General features: G+C 42.1%; 1 protein-coding gene across 2 annotated transcripts in view; it reads left to right on the top strand.

Moving 5' to 3' along the window:
* Window positions 1-20,685, top strand: part of LOC122930430 (rap1 GTPase-activating protein 2-like) — a 135,062-nt gene that overhangs the window by 30,585 nt on the left and 83,792 nt on the right. For both annotated transcript variants that reach the window (XM_044283834.1, XM_044283833.1), the window contains exons 3-8: window positions 572-604; window positions 4,377-4,586; window positions 11,062-11,165; window positions 12,818-12,896; window positions 13,859-13,912; window positions 20,175-20,258. In XM_044283834.1, coding sequence (XP_044139769.1) covers window positions 572-604; window positions 4,377-4,586; window positions 11,062-11,165; window positions 12,818-12,896; window positions 13,859-13,912; window positions 20,175-20,258 — 564 coding nt within the window. The remainder of the gene's footprint in view (window positions 1-571; window positions 605-4,376; window positions 4,587-11,061; window positions 11,166-12,817; window positions 12,897-13,858; window positions 13,913-20,174; window positions 20,259-20,685) is intronic.

Here is a 20,685-nt window from a genome sequence, read left to right as displayed (position 1 = left end):
TATCTATATGAGGTCTTTTTTTGTGTTGACTGCTACAGAACAGTATTTTGTACTAAATTTTAATTGGTGTAAATATTCAAAAATTCTTGTTTCCCATGAACTGAATTCCCGGCCTCATGCACATTGTCGTATTTTGCATCCGTGTACAATCCGCATTTTTGCTGATTGCACACAGATCCATTCATTTATATAAGTCTGCGGGGGGGGGGGGGGGGAACGGACACCACACAGATGCCATCCATGCTGTCCGCATCTGTGCATCCTTTACGCCAATTATAGAACATGTCCTATTCTTGTCTGTATTGCGGACAAGAATAATCACTTCTAGTAATGGAATTGAGAAAAATGCAGATTGGTGCATGGATGGTGTCCGTATTTTGTGGATCCGTGGTTTGCGAAAACCTATTGTGAAACATCAAATCCAAGCAGGCTGTAGGCTGGAGACCAGCGAAACGTTTCATTCTTTATATATCCATATTACTGAGTAACTATGAAATCTTGTTCTTTATTAACAACTTGAACGTTCAGTATTGTATGAATAACTGAATGTATCTCTCCTTTATTTTTACAGGATGACTACATACCATATCCCAGCATTGAAGAGGTAAGACACCATTACAATCATTATACCATATTCTGACTTTTAGTAAAAATTTCTACTCCCTGTGATAAAAAAAATTCTGAGCATCTTTTCTCAAACTCAAGATAGGCCATCAATATCCGATTGGTGAGGATTCGACACCCAGCTCCCCCACCAATCAGCTATATAGGCAACCACAAGTGTTAGAAATGATAGTTAGCATAGGAATGGGAGCCGAGCTGCAGTACCCTGGCACGGCCACTTCCAGCTCCGTCCACTGTATAGATTCTGATATGGGAGGCTGCCTGAATTGGCTGAATCATAGGGGTGCAGGGTCTCAGACCCCCACGGATCTGATACTGATGACCTATCAGGGGTTTTCTGGAACTATATAATGGATGTACTGTAGGAATTGTAATAAATTATGCCATACAATGACCCTCTGTTCCCACTCCACATAAGTCTCATACTACACCTTTTATTACCACCTTTACTAAGATACAGTTGTCTAGGATGCTTGCTTTTCTTCTAACTGATTTGGGTTCTGCTATTCCCTCACGTGTCATCATGTCTAGAGATGAGCGAATCAAAGTTGACTAAGTGGAATTCGATCCGAATTTCAGGAAAAATTTGATTCGCACCGAATCCGAATTTCCTCACACTTCGTGGTAACAAATCACATTTTTTCCTAAAATGGCTGCTGCATGTGTTAGGACATGGAGCAAAGAACTCTGGGTACGAGGGATCACCCACAATGCCATGCTTGCAGCCAATCAGCAGCCAACCAGCCCTGTGATGTCACAGCCCTATAAATAGCCTCACCCTACTTGGATTCAGACATTTTCCAGTTTACTTAGTGCAGGAAGATTGCTAGGAAAGACTTTAAAACTTGTATTTTGCTGTATAGAAGTTCAGGGAAAGTATAGGGAGGAATCATTCCACAGTATTGAAGTAGTACAGGGTTTGGTAGGGGAGTTTACAGCCTGGGTAATAAGAAATCACCTACCCAGCAGTGTGGCAGTTTTTTGTTAAGCCGCCGGAGGAGGTGACCATGGCCATTGGTAGAAACTGTGGGCAGAAGGTGAAGCGTGGCTATAGTGCCAATGTTGGCACCACGGCCCTGCGTCGACATATGCATCTTAACCATAAAGGCCTGGGAGAACCATGGCTCCAATGTGGTGGTCCAGCCTGCCGCAGAAACTGCTGCATCACCCAATGGCACACACCCGATTTCAGGCAGTCAAGGCTCCACCACCTCAGCCGAAGGGAACTGTCTGTCCTTCCCATCATCTGCTGGTCCTTATGCTGCCGCTCCTCCTCCTACTCCTCGTCAGTCATTCTGTCAGCAATCGATCACCAAAGCGATTGCCAAGAGACAACAGTATTTGTGCACTCATCCAACAGCACAGAAGCTGAATGTGCTCTTGGCCAAGTTGCTGGTGCTGCAGTTCCTCCCTTTCCAAGTGGTGGACTCTGCACCTTTCAGAGAACTGATGGCTTGTGCCGAGCCGAGGTGGAGAGTCCCAAGCCGTCATTTCAATGCCAAAAAGGCAGTACCAGCCCTGCACACGTATGTAGAACAGAAGGTGGGCCAGTCTATGAGCCTGTCGGTGTCTGCTTAAGTGCACGGCAGCGCCGACATGTGGAGCTGTAACTACGGTCAGGGACAATACATGTCCTTTATGGCCCACTGTGGTTCCTGCACAGCCACACCAGCAACTTGGCCAGGTGACGCCGCTTCTGCCTTCACGTTATCACGCTGTTGGTCCAGCGACAATGTCTGCCTCTGCCTCCTCATCCTCCACCGTGTCCTCAGCCTCCACTGCAGGGACAATTCACAATGCCCCTCCAGCATAACACATGTGCAGGGCACGGCGGTGTCACGCTGTTCTGCACCTTGTTTGCCTACGTCACACAGGGTAGGAACTGCTCTGTGTCCTTCATCAAGAAATCTAATCCTGGCTTTCTCAGCGACAACTGAAAATCGGAACCATGGTGACCGACAATTGGAAGAACATGGTGTTGGCGCTGCGTCAAGGAGGGCTGAGCCATGCGCCCTGCATGGCACACGTGTTCAATCTGGTTGTCAAGCGATTCCTGAAGTCTTCCAACTATCTGCAAGACATCCTAAAAATGGCCAGGAAACTTTCCATGCACTTCAGCCACTTGTACACCGCAAAGCACACCCTCCATGAGCTGCAGCGGCAGAACGGCATCACCCAACATAGGCTGATATGCGACGTTTCCACCCGTTGGAATTCCACCCTCCATATGTTGGACCAACTATACGAACAGAGAAAGGCCATAAACTATTTCTTGATGATCCAAGCGGACAGGAGTACTCCCCTGTGTAACTTCGATGTCAGTCAGTGGCAGCTCATGCGTGACACCTGCCATTTGCTCAGGCCCTTTGAGGGGGTCGCCAGGACTATGGGATGAACAATGTCATTCCACTGCTTCATGTTCTGGAACAGATGCTAGTAAATTTGTCTGGTCAGGGGACTGGAGACGTGGCGCCTAGATCTTACAGCCACATGAGCCCTGTGGGGGCTGAACTGGAGGAGGAAGAGGACATTGGAGCACAAGCAATGTGTAGAGAAATGTGTGTTTTTTCTACATAGGTGACAGGAGAGGAGGAGCAGAAGCAGCCAGAGGAGCTAAAGGGTGATGAGGACGATGAGGCAGAGGACCCAGACACACCGTGGCAGTATGCAGTGGAGATGGAGGCAGGGAGTCCCCAGTGTCTGCATGACATGGTCCCTATTTTGCATCAGAATTGGCTTATGATTTGGTAGCCAAAAGCAGGAGTGGGTACAAAACAAAAAAGACATGCAAATATCTCTGTTTTTGGACCACTCCTGTTTTTTTGGGGCTTTAGCAATACTGATGGATTACCCAAATGGACCAAAGGCGGATGCTCAACAGACAGGTTCTGTTTTTTGGCGGGTTATTGTTCTGACGGATCAGAGGAAGGGCAAATTAATCAGTGAAGTCAACACAAACTTACTGCTGACACCCTCTCCACTCTGTCGGGGGGCTCTACTTGTATAAGCGTTTAATAGAACAGGTTCTGTAGACATTTATGTGAAATCAGCTGCCAACGGTGTAAAAGGAGTGCGCTTCTTCCTGACACTAACATTGACCTGTAAGTTATTTGGTCAGTTTTGGCCATGTATAACATATATATAATATAATAAGTGAAGTGTGCAGTGATTCTAAGAGTGATGCCTGTCATCTGCATGTCATACTGACTCACAGTATTGTTTCATTACCACAGCAGACTCCCTATGCGTGTTACTGCAAGGCACGGTGTTCTACACCACTATAAAGGCTCTCTGCAGCCAGGAAATAGACGTTTTTTAATGTGATTTGCCGCATATAAATTTGGATCGAACCACATTCTTTTTAAAAATTTGGCGATCCGGCCGAATCAAATTTTTTAGAAATTTACTTATCTCTAATCATATCCTTTTTGGAGATCTTCATTACTAGATCCAAAAAGTCATTGGTTTAGAGGCTGTGGACCCTTTGCAGTATTTTTTTTTTTATAGCTCATTTGTTTCCTTAATGCAAATTAATTAACTTTCTAAATAGTTTTCAATAAATATTATTTACTATTTTGGTTCTACGTTTTTAAGAATCATTTTCTCAACGTCTAAGCTGTACATAGCTATTAATGATGCTGATTCACCAATCCATCTTAATGCACACACAATTTGCCTTGACTATGTTCGGTTAGTAGACTTTTCTGGAATAGAACATGTAAGTTTTACCTGTTTGCTCTTTCATATTGTAGATCCTGGAGAAGGACACCACTTACCCACTCATCATTCTGCCTCAGTTTGGGGGATATTGGATAGAAGATCCAGAAAATATAAGCACTCCAACATCTTCAGACAGTAGTATATGTGATGAAGAAGAAGAACCCATGAGCCCCAGCACATATGGATATAAATTAGAATATAAAGGCTCAGCTCGGGCATACAGAAAACACTTCTTGGGGAAGGTTTGTGTTTTTTTTCTAAGTCTTTCTTCCTATCTGTAATGTTAAGTAACTTGAAAAGGTTTTCCAGGCTTTCAATATTGATGACCTATCCTCAGGATAGGTCATTAATATCCCATCAGTGGAGGGCCAACAACCCGCACCCCTTGCCAATCAGCTGTTCACTGCAGCTTCTGTCACTGGTATCGGCACTTTGAATGGAACAGGAAGCACAGCTCCTTTCAATGTGTAGTTACCGTGGTGGGTACTGCTCCTTGGCCCCAATTGGAATCAATGGGAGCTAAGCTGCAGTAACCTGGCATGACCACCATACTTCAAATGGAGCTGTTGTTCCCTCTCCAATCACAGTGTGATGGAGGCTGTCGGGAACAGCTAATCGGTGGGATTGTGAGTTGTCTGATAACATATTAATTACCTATGTTTAAGATAGGTCATCAATATCAGGAGTCATGAAAACCTAATTAACACATAAGATGGCATATTTTGTATGGGTATAGCCTGTATTATATAGCCCAGCCAGACCTACAGTGATGATTCTGCCTATCTCTGTGCAGACAGGGAGTGAAAGATAGGGGTTACTGAGAGATATCCATTCATGAGTCTTCAGTTGCTGGATTTCTTTATAGTTATGCTACAAAATGAATTACCATGCAACGGAATAAGGCATTATAAAATGAAGTATTACATACAGTAAGAATATTGTGAGGTTTTTATGTTTATTACATTTTCCTCGCTGGCAGTGTCCCCTGCTGGTCCACCTTCTCATGCATTGGGGGGCATTGTGTGTCCTGCGTTTCATATTTCCCATAGACCTTCAGCCAAATCTGGATCTGCAGCATTTTTATGAAATCACATAGTTAAAATAATGGTGCGCATTGCTCCAGATATGCATGTCTGAGATGGGAATACTCATTTAAAAAGTAGTGAGGCATGGAGCTGTGATATAGCTGGCAGCACACATTCGTTTTCTTAGACTTGAGATGCGCGTTGGCCAAATACTCATTTGGCCGTCATTCTCCCGCAGCTCTACCGTAAACATGCATGCTTTGCTCAGCTGAATCTGCATGTTCTATTTTAATGTAGAGATGAGAATATACTAGTAATAACCAGATGCCTCTAGAATAAATATTACTCTAGTGGGGACAAGAGATCTGACATCCTAAAGTCCAAATAGACAATCTATTTTTCGACCAACATCTGCCGTCGGGGATGTCATACACATTAGATCATTGAATGATCTTGCCGAGATCATTGTGTTTGGAGCATTGTGGGATGTGTAAGGCGAGCCTAAAAATAGGAGAGCTTGCCCCACCCCTGCCACCAGTTGTATCTGCCAGTGTCCGCCAAATATACTGCAATAACAATACATTGGGGCAAATTTACTAATACTGTCTACTAAATGTAGGAGATAGTGTAAACTTGGAAGTCAATCTTACACTGCACCAGATTTATTACAGCGGCTAAAGCTGGATGGTAAATCTGCCACAGCTTTACACTGCCCAGGCTAACTTTACATCACCTGTTTGTTGACTTAGTTTACCTAAACCGTTGGCACTTTTTGGCACACAATGTTACATTTAGGCCATGTCCTTTCCAGTGAAGCAACTGCCCCTTTCCACCAAGCCATGGCCCTGGGTGAAATGGAAAAGGTTTCTAAAATGTTTACTAAATGTGGTGCAAGGCATGTGCACCAGTTCTTTGGCTCAATTCTGGTGCTTTTTCAATAGTACAGTAAATCGACCCAATTGGCTTTTATACCATTGCAAAATACTATACATAAAAAATTAGGCCCTTTTATTTCATTCCTACAAAATATAGTGACCTGATCATTATCCTTCTGTGGTTTTACTTTGAGTGGACTTAGAATTTTAAATACTGTACAAAATAAATTGTAGTTCCATATTCCCTTCTTCCTGGGGGACATTTTACTCTGTAGTTAAATAGTCAGTCACCTTTTATAGTTAAAATGATCTGATGTATTAGAAGGACGTGTAATTATCAGAAGTGCTATTTATTACTCTTCTCAATCATTAAGGGGATTTGTTGTCTCTCACTTCCCTATCCCCACGTGTGCACTAATGACTGATATGGAGGTTTAGTACTGGAACCGGTACAATATCCAACACATGATGTATGTGATGATTACAAGCAACTGCAAAGATATTACTCCAGCCCACTAACATGTCTGACCATCTCTTCTTCCTCCATTGCTAAAGGACAAACATTTAACCAACAGAAGATCAGATGTTGTAAGTGCCAGGAATAAAGTATAGTAGGAAAGGATATGGCTTAAGGTCCTTTTACACCGACTTAGAATCAGGGCAATTATTGGGGATGAGCATTTGTAGAAAAACTCATTCCCCATAATTGGCCTGTATAAAATGTGCCGTTGATCACCCAATGACCAATAAACACTCATTTATCGGGTGATCCTGTCCTTCTGCTGGCACCTAAAATCACTGTTTCTGTGCAGCCTGTTCCTGTGTAAATAGTAATCTGCTGCCCAGAAAAAAATATTTTCTAGGGGGACAAGTGATTGCTGTGGCATCATCATACTGCAGAGGCGATTGCTGTATGTAAATGCTGCTGTCGTCTCCTCTGATGATCTGATCTTTAGTGTTTAGTTTGTTCCTAAAAAAAATCTGAAATGTGTAAAAAGACCTTAGGTTTAATATAGGCTAGTTAAAATACAGACTTTTAGTCATAGGGAACCACTTCAAAAAGGTGATATTTGCGAGATTGCTCTCTTTGTCAGGGAGATAAATCTTTGGATATTATTTTCCCATGAAGCATTGCCACTAAGTCTCCATAACACGGAGTATTGTTGATAAGACTCCGTACACAGCTGGTCTCTTTAAGGAAAGCCAGTAACACCCCCATGCATTCAAGGCATCTCACTCAGCCATCCCGAATTCTACACCATACTGATGAGGGAGAAGCAGCCCGGAACAGCTGTATGTGGATCGAGATTTGGCTTGGATTTTTTCCCTTGTCATGTTCCAAGGATTATTAAAAACTTGGATTTTGACGCATAGGTAGGGAGCCACTTCCACAAGGTGGTGCTAGCGAGATGATTTTCTTTCCCTGGGAGATTCCTCTTTGCATATTATTTACCCATGGAGCATTGCCACTAAGTCTCCATACAGAGACAGTACTCTGCTAATTGTACAGTCATTTAAACTTAGCTTTTATTGATAGCTATAAAATACATTCAGTGGCATGCAAAAGTTTGGGCACCCTGGTCAAAATTACTGTTACTGTGAACAGCTAAGCAAGTTGAAGATGAAATGGTCTCCAAAATGCAAAAAGTTAAAGATGAAACAGGCTTTGCAATATTGGTGTATTACTTCGGTTTTGTACAAGTTTAGAGAGAGAAAAGATAAGGAGTACCCTGCAAAAGTATGGAACCCAAGGAGATTTGAGTGCTCAGATAACACACCGAAATAGCCTGTTAGGGTTAAGGCTTGTTCACAATCATGACTAGGAAAGCCCAGGTAATACAAATTTCAAAGCTTTATATATACAATCAGACTCCTCTAAGCTTGTCCCAAAAAACAGCAATAATAGGTTCTTCTAAGCAGCTGCCTCTGAAAATGGTTGAGGACCACAAAGCAGGAGAAAGCTATAAGAAAATAGCAAAGTGTTTTCAGGATGCCATTTCCTCAGTTCGAAATGTAATTAAGAAATGGCAGTTAAGAGGAACAGTGGATATCAAGAGAAGGTCTAGAAGACCAAGAAAATTTTCAGAGACAGCTGCTTGTTCTATTGCTAGGAAGGCAAATCAGAACCCCTACTTGACTGCAAAAGACATTCAGGAAGATTCAGAAAACACTGAAGTTGTGGTACATTGTTTTACAGCGACACCTGCACAAATATTGCCTTCATGGAAGAGTCATCAGAAGAAAACCTCTCTTGCGTCCTCATGCTAAAATTCAGTCAGAAGTTTGCAAAAGAACATCTAAACAAGCCTGATGCATTTTGGAGGCAAGTCTTGTGGACCGATTAGGTTAAAGTAGAACTCTAGCAAATTCTGAAAAAAAAACATAACACCAACTGTAAAAAAGCTGAAGTTAAAAGAGGATGGCCTCTACAAATGGATAATGCTCGCAAACACACCTAAAAATCCACAATAAACTACCTCAAAACGCACAAGCTGAAGGTTTTACCATGGCCCTCACAGTCCTCTGATCTGAACATTAGTGATGAGCGGCAGGGGTCATATTCGAATTTGTGATATTTTGCGAATATTTCGTAGAATTTTCGTAGAATATTTGCTTATTCAAATATTCGTTAGGAGTAGTGTTTATTGCAAATTTTCGTAATGCGAATTTTCGGAATAAAAATCTAAGAGATCGTGAAAACTTAGATCCGATGGTATATTCTAACCCCCAGGCGTTCCCATGGTGACGGGACGCTTGTCGGGGAGGAGTATGCCAAAGTGGAACAACTGTACAGATTTAAAAAGAAAAGACAAATATTCTAGAAAACGAATATATTAGTTTTTTTTTGAATATTCGTAATATTCAAAAACAAGAATATATAGCAATATAGCGAATATTCGAAAAAATCTACAGAAAAATTCACAATCTACACTTCGCCTAAAGTCAAAGATATTGCAGCCTTCTCATTGGCCCACAAGCTAGAAGCAGGGAGGGATCATGTGTACTGATTAAAAAAAAATCTTGAATATTCGAAATTACGAATATATATCACTATATTCAAAATATTAGCAAATTCTCGAAGTGCCAATATTCGCAATAAAAATTTTCAATTCGAATATTCGTGATCAACACTACTGAACATCGGAAAATCTGTGGATAGACCTCAAAAGAGCAGTGCATGCAAAATGGCCCAGGAATCTCACAGAACGGGAAAACTTTTGCAAGGAAGAATGGATGAAAATCCCTCATACAACATAGTAACATAGTACATAAGGCCGAAAAAAGACATCTGTCCATCCAGTTCGGCCTGTTATCCTGCAAGTTGATCCAGAGGAAGGGAAAAAAAAAAAAAAAAACCCTGTGAGGTAGAAGCCAATTTTCCCCACTTTAGGGGAATAAAAAATTCCGACTCCAATCAGGTAATCAGAATAACTCCCTGGATCAACCATCTCTCTCTAGTAGCTATATCCTGTAATATTATTACGCTCCAGAAATACATCCAGGCCCCTCTTGAATTCCGTTATTGTACTCACCATCACCACCTCCTCAGGCAGTACAAGAACTGAAAGACTCTTGGCTGGCTACAAAAAGTGTTTACAAAAGCTGTGATACTTTCCAAAAGGAGGACTACTATGTACAAACCATGCAGGATGCTTTTTCTTCATGTCCTTTTTCTTTTTTGTTATTTTAAAAACATAAAAGATGAAAAATAAAAATTGTTTTTGCTAAAATTCAAAGGGAGTGTGTCATCTTTAACTTTTGCATGCCATTGTATATGGGATGCCAATATGTGTGTCCTACAAATATAATTGAAATACATGAAAACAATAGCCCCAATATGGCTAGAGAAACAGCCATAAAAAAAGTTCAGAAAACTGTTCATTATATGTGCATTGATAATGACAATCACCCATATAAGCAGTAACGCCGATAAGGGTTATCCTATACTGGAACCTATTACACACTCGTTTATGTGCTCAAGGATTCATCAGGGAGAATGGTGTCCAGGTGACATTTAACAGCTTGTCAGGGTTTCAAACCAATATATATATAATTGTGTGTGTATGGCATTCACCACACAGGGGAAATAATTGACAATCCCAGAGTCCATATTAACAATATACAGTCAAAAACAAAAGACCAAATCACAGCTCAGCTAAGCATGGGCATAGTTACCACTACCATTTTTCCTGTGCTCACTTGAGCCTGAAAGGAAATTAGAGGTTGTCCCACAAAATAATATTCAACATTTTTCAAACCAGGACCTGGATCTGAATACTTTTGTAATTACAGTAAGTAAAATTTTAGGATACGCCCCTAAAAAAGGACACACACCCCTGAGCTGCCAGCTTGAAAAAAATATAGCAGAGCAATTGGAGCAATGAATGGGGAGAGCTCTTGAACCATTTGAGGTGCAGGGCTGATTCTAGCTGTGTTAGAAAGAGATTGTCAAGTATTCTATGATGTTTGATTTTAATTTTTTTTACATTAATCATGCGATAAGCCCAATAAGGAGCAGCAAAGTGTCCAGCTCATCTAGACATCAAAGACAATGCACACAAGTGTAGGGAGGCACATACACTGTAGAAGGAATACAAGGATCCAGCATTGGGTGCTATATAAAATTGTAGTCAGTGTAGTCTTTTCTGCAGATCCATGGATTTTTTACATACACTGTACATGTATATATACTGTAAATTAATTTGATTTAACATATACATATGCCTCTTATTTGATTCATGATTGGAAAAGATCCTTTGTTGATGATAACCGCTCCTCAATCATCATTTTCTTTCTTTTTGTCTTTTTGACATTAGGACCATCTAAATTTTTACTGCACTGGAAGCAGCCTTGGAAACTTGATTCTTTCAATTAAATGTGAAGAAGCCGACAGCATAGAATATTTAAGAATTATACTCAGGTGTGTAAAATAGAAGTATTAGAGTATACACAGCTCTATTCACATGTTACAGTCAAAAACAGTTTATGCCTTGTTTTTAGAAAAATCATGGCAACACCTTAGCTTGACCCATGTAGACCCTTACAGTTTTGCACCTTCAACCATCCTGGGCATGGCAGACATATAGCAAAAAAAATAAAGCATGGTTCCTGTGTGTGCCTATGTACCTGTAATGTTCAAAGAAGGATTATACTCCGTGAAAGCTGGATGGACAGGTGCCCGGCGGAGGGAATGGTGCCCCTCTATATGCAAATAGAAGAACCATAGCACTCTTGATTTTTGATTCAATTAGTGAATAATGTTATTTGTGATCCACAAGGGAATCATAAAATATCATATACTGTTATGAGGTCCATTCCAGGCACTGGCCATAAATGTCACTCAATTGTGATAGGTAAAGGGAGAGGTCATGGGGTACAATTCCCAGAGCAGTAAGCTGGTGCTCAGTGCAGGTCATGCTCTTAAGAAATCTAGCATAGCGCATATAGCACAGGCAGCTGAGTGCATGACCTACACTACACCAGTACCAGTTGTCTGGACATTGTACCCTGCAATCCTCTCTCTACTTGATGCAGCTGACTGTGATGTTTGTGACTAAGGTCTGGGATGGACCAAAGCTTTAACACTTGATACAATCACTCCAAAACTTGCTAAACTCATAAGAGATTATTTTATACATTTCTTTGCTAATAATTGTGGATCACAAGTATTATTCCTTAATTGAATCAAACATCAATAATGCTGTGGTTCTTCTACAAGGACAGACTCAAAGCATCAAGGTCTTTGATTGGTCCTTGTAACTAAATCGGTTGTCTTAACCAAGACACATTCAGCTACAGTATGTTGTCAGTGCAGTAGAAAGTAATGTGCTCCACTGATAGCTTCAAGCTAGAGTGCAACTTTCAAGCCAACCATCCAACCATGATGGAGAGTAAGGAGAGCCTATATGAGATGCCCATGTACTTCAAAATGTACCATTACATGCATACATTTTACTTACATTAAAAGTTATGAACACCTTTCATGGTAATATTTGTATGATTGTGTTTTACTCATTTTGGGGGTAAAATAATTTTTCAGTTGGTCTTCATTAAAAAATTTCAACAGTCTTTGTTCTACAGGGTTAAGTTTATGTCTATCTGCAGAGTATCTTGCTTTCAGTTTCACACTGAACCTGAGAAGTTGCTAATCTGAAATATCAATGTATAGCCTTTATCTCTGAACTCCCGACAGCTCATAAACACTCAGTATAGCCATCAGAGCAGCTACCTGACGGGTTCAGTCTGAAACTGAAATAGCTTGCAGAAGGACTAAAATGTGAACCGGTACTATAGAACAAAAACTTGAAAATTGACCAATGAATTTTTAATTTTTTTTACTTCAAAATAATAAAATGCAATCATAAAATGTTGTCCCCTAAGGTTATCATAGCCTTTAAAGACGTGATCCTTCATCACAGCACATAGGTTTATTTTGTATGATTCTGGTGAAAAATAAAAAAAAAAAAAAAAAAAAAAAAGGCTTTTACATTTTTGTACATCTTTTAAAAGGTTGCATTTTTTACTGCATTTAAAGTATGTTGTATTCAAATAATATATGTGACTTCTATATAGGTCTAAAGCAAAAACTCTACATGAACGAATCCCGCTGGCTGGGTTCAACAAACTTCCCAGTGTTCCCCAGATAGCAAAGGTGAGCTTGAATTATCCCACCTTAACTTTGTAACTGTCACCTGATCTCACACAATGCATTATTTTCTGGTAGCAGTATACCAGCAGACTTGGATTTAGCTTTATACTACATGAAAGGAGAAGAAATCATTGTTAAAATTGAATTAATTAAGAGATAAGTTGTTACAAGGTGTAGGAAGGCGCAAGGGTCCGTCGTTGACAGAAGGTATGTGTCACTGAGGTTCCTGGCCTCGATGAAGTAAGAGCCGGTATTGTCAGGTGTCAGCGGCAGCTAGTGCTGACTGACACTTTGTTATTTAGTATAGCTTTATAGCTGGTCCGGGACGGCTCTTACTGGGTGGGTGGCTACTCCCCACGTTCCAGGCCGAGTCTTGGGAGGCTTTTAAAAAACAGCCAGGACTGTCAGGTGGTTTGGATTACCTCCCTCTGACAGTGGAGCTGTGGAGATCTCTTCGCTGAGGCCTGAAGACCATGTGTCAGGTGAGCAAGCCGCCTTAAAGCCTGCAAGTGGACTTTCTGAGGCTGAGCCTTCAGCCAGGTGTGAACTGTCGTCCAGGATACCAGGTGAACGTTATTTAGTTTTTTCTGTGTGTGAACAAGCACCAAGCCTGAAAAGGGACTGTTGTGTTATGTTATGAGTGTGAATAAACACTGAAGATTGATTTACAACTTGGTCTATACTGCGTCCGCTAACCTGCCTACCAGAGCGAATCCCCACAAAGGTTACTGCACATTTCATGAAGATTTGAATCTAGAAAACTGTCCACAATCTGCATTTTACATTTTGTTCAATCACATGATGATGAATCCTAATTTTAAATAGCGCACTTGTCATATTCCATCAGATATGTCTGTGGGATATATGTACAGACCATTCCGTTTTCTTAAAAGCTCGTTAGTAAACTCAATTAATCTCTTTGCATCTCATTTTCTAATTGTGAACCCTTGTTGCTCTTATGGCAGGCCTTATGTGATGACGCCACTGGGCTCAAATTTAATCCTGTTCTCTACCCCAAGGTACGTTGCACATTTACTTTTTTAAATGGTAAATTGACATTTAAATTCTCAGTTCACTAAGGCTTATTTCACACAAGCAATGTTTCCATCTGTGTGTTGTCCAGGTTTAGAAAGGTAAGCACCTGGACTGAACAATGACCCATTCAACTGAAAGGGTATCTTTAATGGGCAACTTTCTGCCCTTTTGCCTTTGTTGGTTTTTCCAATTCAAATACATAGGTTTGTAGGAAAAGCTCCCTACACTCGTCTATGTTGGCTGTCTGGAAAATGGTTTACTTCAGAATGATGTGTTTATACTTATCAGAGAGAGTAAACTAACTCTAAGGTAGATAGCGTTACAAAGAACAACAACAAAAAAAAAAACTTTATTGGTATACAAGGCATAAAAGGCTATCTGCCCAATAGTGTAATATTATAAAACCGAGGGTAGGGAATAGTGCGCACCCCCTGGTGTATTGTGCTAAACTGCCCTCACTTGTCCTGCTAGATATCCTGTTTATGGCGGACACACTTATCTACTAGCATTGTCCACTTGAACTAGCAGCAGTATGGCATATCATCAAGCAAGCACACACTTCTAGGGCACCACAACAGACAGACCATAGGTCAAGCATCCATACCAACACCTGTCCGTGTCCTATATGTCTTTGTTATCAATCTAGGTACACTGGATATTGTGGTGCACAAACGACCTCTCTAGTCTATCTCCCTAAACAGACCCTCTCAATATAGGCTATATACCGTACATAGTTCTCCTTGCACTCAACGCGTTTCATTGCTGTAAAAACAGCATTTCATCAGGAGCAAACACAGAGATGGTTTAGACCTACAAAAAGTATTGTGCGCCACTAATGATGTGCACGCAATACCACATAGCCTCCGGCACTATGACTGCCGTGGCACGGCCGCCGAGTGCCGCTGTTAAATGACAGTAGCCACACCCACCAGAAGGAGCCTCCCTGCGGAACGTCCAATCAGACAGGGGAGGCAGAAAGAGACATGCCTCCCCCCTGCAGGTACAGTAATCGGCATACTCCGGGGGATAGCAGATGTAAGTTGAGGGTGAGTAGGGAGCGGTTTCTAAATACATGAATATTGCACACATTTTCCACCATTTGCCATCAGCGATTGGCACCTATTCTTTATGTACCTGGCGATGTCATATGCGATGTTCACGACCCGGACATGTATTTAGAAGCCGCTCCATAATCACCCTCAACTTACATCTGCTATCCCCCAGAGTATGCTGCTTACTGTACCTGCAGGGTAGAGGCGTGTCTCTTTCTGTCTCCCCTGTCCGATTGTACGTCCCGCAAGGAGGTTTCTCCTGGTGGGTGTGGCTACTGTCATTTAACAGCGGCACTCGGCTATGTGGTATTGCGCGCACACCACCAGTAGCAATACTTTTTGCATGTCTAAACCATCTCCGTGTTTGCTCCTGATGACCTGCTGTTTTTACAGCAATGAAACGCGTCGAGTGCAAGGAGAAATATGTATATAGCCTATATTGAGAGGGTCTGTTTAGGGAGATAGACTAGAGAAGTTGTGTGTGCACCACAATATCCAGTGTACCTAGATTGATAACATGGACATATAGGACACGGACAGGTGTCGGTATGGATGTTTGACCTATGGTCTGTCTGTTGTGGCGCCCTAGAAGTGTGTGCTTGCTTGATGATATGCCATACTGCTGCTAGTTCAAGTGGACAATGCTAGTAGATAAGTGTCCGCCATACACCGCACTATTCCCTACCCTCGGTTTTATATTAAACTATTGGGCAGATAGCCTTTTATACCTTGTAGACCAATAAAGTTTTTAGTTTTTTTGTTCTTTGTAACGCTATCTACCTTAGAGTTAATTTGCTGTCTGGAAAATGGATGCGTTTTCTACCGGCCATTTGAGGCCTAAGAAATGTATAAACAAATTGCAACTAGGGTACAAACCCACATTGAAGCTTCCTGCATACAACCAGGGGCGTAACTACCATAGCGGCAGACCATGCGACTGCTATGGGGCCCAAGGCAAGAGGGGGACGAGTTGGATCATCTCCTCTTCTACTGGGGGTGAAAACATGGTCAGGACTCTACCCTGTAAAGAACCAACTTTTAGCAAATGAGAAAAAATGAAAAAGTAGAAAAAGTAGAAAAAATGGTCCAAGGGTCACTGAAAAGGGTTTAGGTGGAAACCCTTCTGTCCTGCTGGTGTGATCCATGGGACCCTTACTTCTCTATGTACGCCACTGCATACAACCAAGCCGTGCCCTCATGCCCCAGCCAATGGCTACATGATTTTACAGCTAAACCATGCCGCAACTGGCTGCTGCGGCTGAATGTGGCTCTGTATCATGAGGCCAGCAGTGGGGTCGCACCCCAGACATCACTATTTCCTTTGTCAACAGGGTGTGTCCCTACACAGCTGACACTGTCAGCTCTGTTTGTCCAGTGTGAGTTTGGATGGACATGGCCCATTGACAAAGATAATGAACACTCAGTTGTCAAAGTCCATGAAGAATAACAGAAGAATGACTCAACAATAAGTTCTAAGAAAAGCTGCTCCAGAACTGTTATGTCAGGGAGAGGACAAGCACTTACTAATATAGATATGTTGGGAGACCAGAATAGCCCTCTGACCCCACCCTAAAGAGAATGATGTGTGGCAGTTTTAATTCAGTTTTTGAGCCAAAGACAGAAGTTGGTTGGAGAGGAATGAGAACTATAAATGAAAATTAACTTCTTTGTGCTGAATCCACTTCTGACTTTGGCTCAAAAACTGCATCAATAACTGCCACAAAAATCTTTGTGTGACCTCACCCTTAAAATATATTTGATGCAAAGTGCAGTTTCAACACTAGGTAGCAGCGGTCTACAATTTAAGACCCCTATACACATTCAGTGAGTGCACCAGCCAGCAATTTAATATGTATGCAGCGAACCGGACTGCAGGGGCAATCTGTGAGCGCACGGTGGGCGGATGGGGGTAGTAGTCGTACTCACAAGTTTTGTAGCTCCCTGGGCCAGCGTGCAGTGATGGGGAAGACAGCATTAAATCCTCTGGGGAACTCTCTAGTACAGGGATCACCAGCCGGATGGTACTTGAGGACCCCTTGATGGTATAGGCCATTGATGGCGAACCTTTTACAGACCGAGTGCCCAAACTGCAACATAAACTCACTTATTTATCGCAAATCTTTCATGTACTTTATCATTTATCTACAATAGCCTGCCTACATTCAGTGCGCTGCCTGTTCTGTTCATGGTGCGCCCTGCGCTAAAGACTGACAGGAGAAGTCTAAGGCATATTGGTACAACATAGACGTTTTCCAGGGTGTGGGTGCCCACAGAGAGGGCTCTGAGTGCCGCCTCTGGCACCCGTGCCATAGGTTTGCCATCACTGGTATAGGCGCTTAGGGTGCTTTTGAGGCTGGGACCCCGGTTGTTTGTGACGCCAGCACCTTTAGGTGCAAAGGTTGGTGGTGGAAAAGATGAGGAGTCGGTTGTGTTAAAACAGTTGAACTTTTACTTAAACCACTTGTCTCCAGGTAGTCAGTACAGTTCATTTATATGGCATAAAGATATGACTCCGATATTGGTTTAGCTGTAATCCTTGTAACAGGCTGGACAGTTGACTTTTACTTTAAGAGGCAAGAAAAAGGCTATTTCTTATATAAATCTGCTCTAAGTCCACACTCTACACTCAGGTACTGAATATAATAACTCCTCCGGGTCAGTAGCAATCCACAGGGTGGCTCCCTAATGGCAGGCATCAGTCTTCTGCTCCATTCTTTGGAAAGGATGCTCACTGAAGAATTACGGTCCACTATGTCCATAGAGGCATGTGGTAAAGGATAATTTTGCGTATTAATCATCCGGCTGTGTCCAGGTACTTTTAGGTTCCTCCTGGTCACCGGTGCTTGAGAAGTCTATTGGCTAATGTAGCTCTAACCTCTTCTCTATATCCAGACGTAGACTCACTGGTCTGTGCTGTGCTGCTGTAATACTGTTCTCTATGCTCCCTTAGCTTGATCAGGGCCAAGGGGCTAAAATAGCAGCTACATTGTGGACTAGGCCTGTCCTGCTCCTCCATTAACCTCCTACCTTCTCCTCTGTTCTCCTCTGAACAACCAACCAATTTTTTTAGCAAACCCCAGGCTATATATATATAAGTGGGGACAGCACCACCTAGGGGCGAATAAATAAAATGACACTGCCAGCCTGTTAAAGGGAATTATAAATACATTCCATACATATGCACAAGTTTAAAGTGTCCCCTTTTCACACAGAGTGGGACACTGCATGTATGAGGGCCTCCAGACTCTCATCTGACAGATGATTTGGGGGAGAAAAAGATCAGGTGCTTTCAATTTCAATACTCAGAGAAGATAATTACCGTCATCTTTGGTGTCAAGCAGCAAGCACAATTCACTGCAAAAAATGCACCAAAATGATACGCAACTGACAATACTAGCTTATTCCTCAGGCCGATGTTAAAGGCTGAGAACTTTGCCAATATCTTCCAGTCAGGAACATATCGGAGCCCCTCATGCACCACATCCTGGTGTCTCAGTACGCATGGGGTCCTACTACTTAACTACCCGTGGTGTGTAAACCGGGTCTGAACAAACTCACAGCCAGACTCTCACATGCCTCCATAGTGGTATCACCAACGCACTGTGAGGTAGGATAAAGCTGTGAGCCGCACCCACAACAAACCATGTGACACAGAAGCTACCAGGTGCAAAAGAGTGTTACCAACAATATAAAGTGGCACATTCCACACACATAAGGAAAAAAACTCACTGAAAAAAGTGGCCTAAACGGGTGAAAAAGCTCCAAACCCAGACACTGTGTCTATAACCGGGGGGAGCAATTCCTCTGCATGCGGTCCGCAGATAATGGCAATCCCCAGCAAAAGATGCGTACAATGGAGGATGCCGGGGTGGACCGCATGCACCACAAGGACATCTTACACAAAATGATACATTAGGCAGATGAAAAAATATACATACACAAATCACTGCAAAAAATGCACCAAAATGATACGCAACTGACAATACTAGCTAATTCTTCAGGCCTATGTTAAAAGCTGAGAACTTTGCCAATATCTTCCAGTCAGGATTATATCGGAGCCCCTCATGCACCACGTCACGGTGTCTTAGCACGCATGGGGTCCTACCACTAAACTGCCCGTGGTGTGTGAACAGGGTCTGAACAGTGCTAGAAACCAACTCACAGCCAGACTCTCACATGCCTCCATAGTGGTATCACCAACGCACTGTGAGGTAGGATAAAGCTGTGAGCCGCACCCACAACAGACCATGTGACACAGAAGCTACCAGGTGCAAAAGAACGTTACCCACAAAATAAAGTGGCACATTCTAATATGTTCCTGACTGGAAGATATTGGCAAAGGTCTCAGCTTTTAACATCGGCCTGAGGAATTGGCAAGTATTGTCAGTTGCGTATCATTTTGGTGCATTTTTTGCAGTGATTTGTGTATGTATATTTTTTCATCTGCACAATGTATCATTTTGTGTAAGATGTTCTTGTGGTGCATGCGGTCTGAACCGGCATCCTCCATTGTACGCATTCTTTGTGCTGGGGATTGCCGTTGTCTGCAGACCGCATGCGGAGGAATTGCTCCCCCGGTTATAGACACGCTACAGTGACTGGGTTTGGAGCATTTCCACCCGTTTTTTCAGTGAGTTTTTGTCAAGCAGTAAGCACCTTTTCCTCTCTCCCTATTGAAAACACATGCATGCTCGACCAAACCCAAGCATGTATGTGCATGCCAGGAGAGATAGCTGTTGGCAAACTGAACGTTCCGAATCCAGTTGTGAATAAAAAAAATAATAATAATAATAATTGCTCTAAAACTCCACTGTGTAGACCCTACCCCTTGTTTAAGGCTGCACGCGTTTAGGGGACGATTTTTCTGCTTATTCTGCAGCAGATTAACACATTTTTTGATGATTTGCCACAGATTTCACCTCTCACATTGAAAGGAGTGAAATCTGCTGTGAAAATGCACAAAATACATTGACTTGTTTTGGTTTTTACACATGTACACAGCGGGACAGTTTATTCATGGGAAAATTCCACAGCCTGTAGATGAGAGTTAATAATTTGCTGGTAAATCGGCACAGAAAATCCCCAGCGAGAGCACTCGTGAATTTGCCCTAAAATACCACCGTATCCGAGCATTTATGTTTTTTTTCATTTTTATTAAATTAACCATTGAACTATGTTTTTTTTTTTCCTCCAGGCGTCACAAATGATTGTTGCTTATGATGAACATGAAATTAACAATACCTTCAAGTTTGGTGTTATATATCAGAAGTTTAGGCAAGTAAGTGCAAGGTCATCCTTATCATACATATGCTTCCTATGAATATCCTGCATTCGCTTGATGATTGACGGACATCAGCCATCCTATGGATTATTAAGTAATTTCATAGTTAAAACGTTTTCATTTTGTTTGCTTTTTTAAGGTTCTATGCACACTGTCATATTTTAGCTCCATGCAGGAGCTGTATATCTTGTGCCTGGAAGATCGGCAAAGTATTAGGCCTGTTTCACACGAGCGGATGGCGTGCGTGTCATCCGCTGCGTGAAAGACAGCGAAGCCAGGCTCTGCACAGCAGAGACACGGAGCATTAACATGATTGATAATGCTCTTTGCCTCTCTGTGACCATTTTACTACAAAATCACGGTGACAACTTTATCTCACTGTGAAATTGTAGTAGTAAAAAGATCACAGAGGGGCAAAGAGCAT

Source organism: Bufo gargarizans, chromosome 3, assembly GCF_014858855.1.
Source record: "Bufo gargarizans isolate SCDJY-AF-19 chromosome 3, ASM1485885v1, whole genome shotgun sequence".
Classification (NCBI taxonomy): Eukaryota; Metazoa; Chordata; class Amphibia; order Anura; family Bufonidae; genus Bufo; species Bufo gargarizans.
The sequence above is the reverse complement of the archived record's forward strand: the minus strand, read 5'-3'. Positions and strand labels throughout refer to the sequence as shown.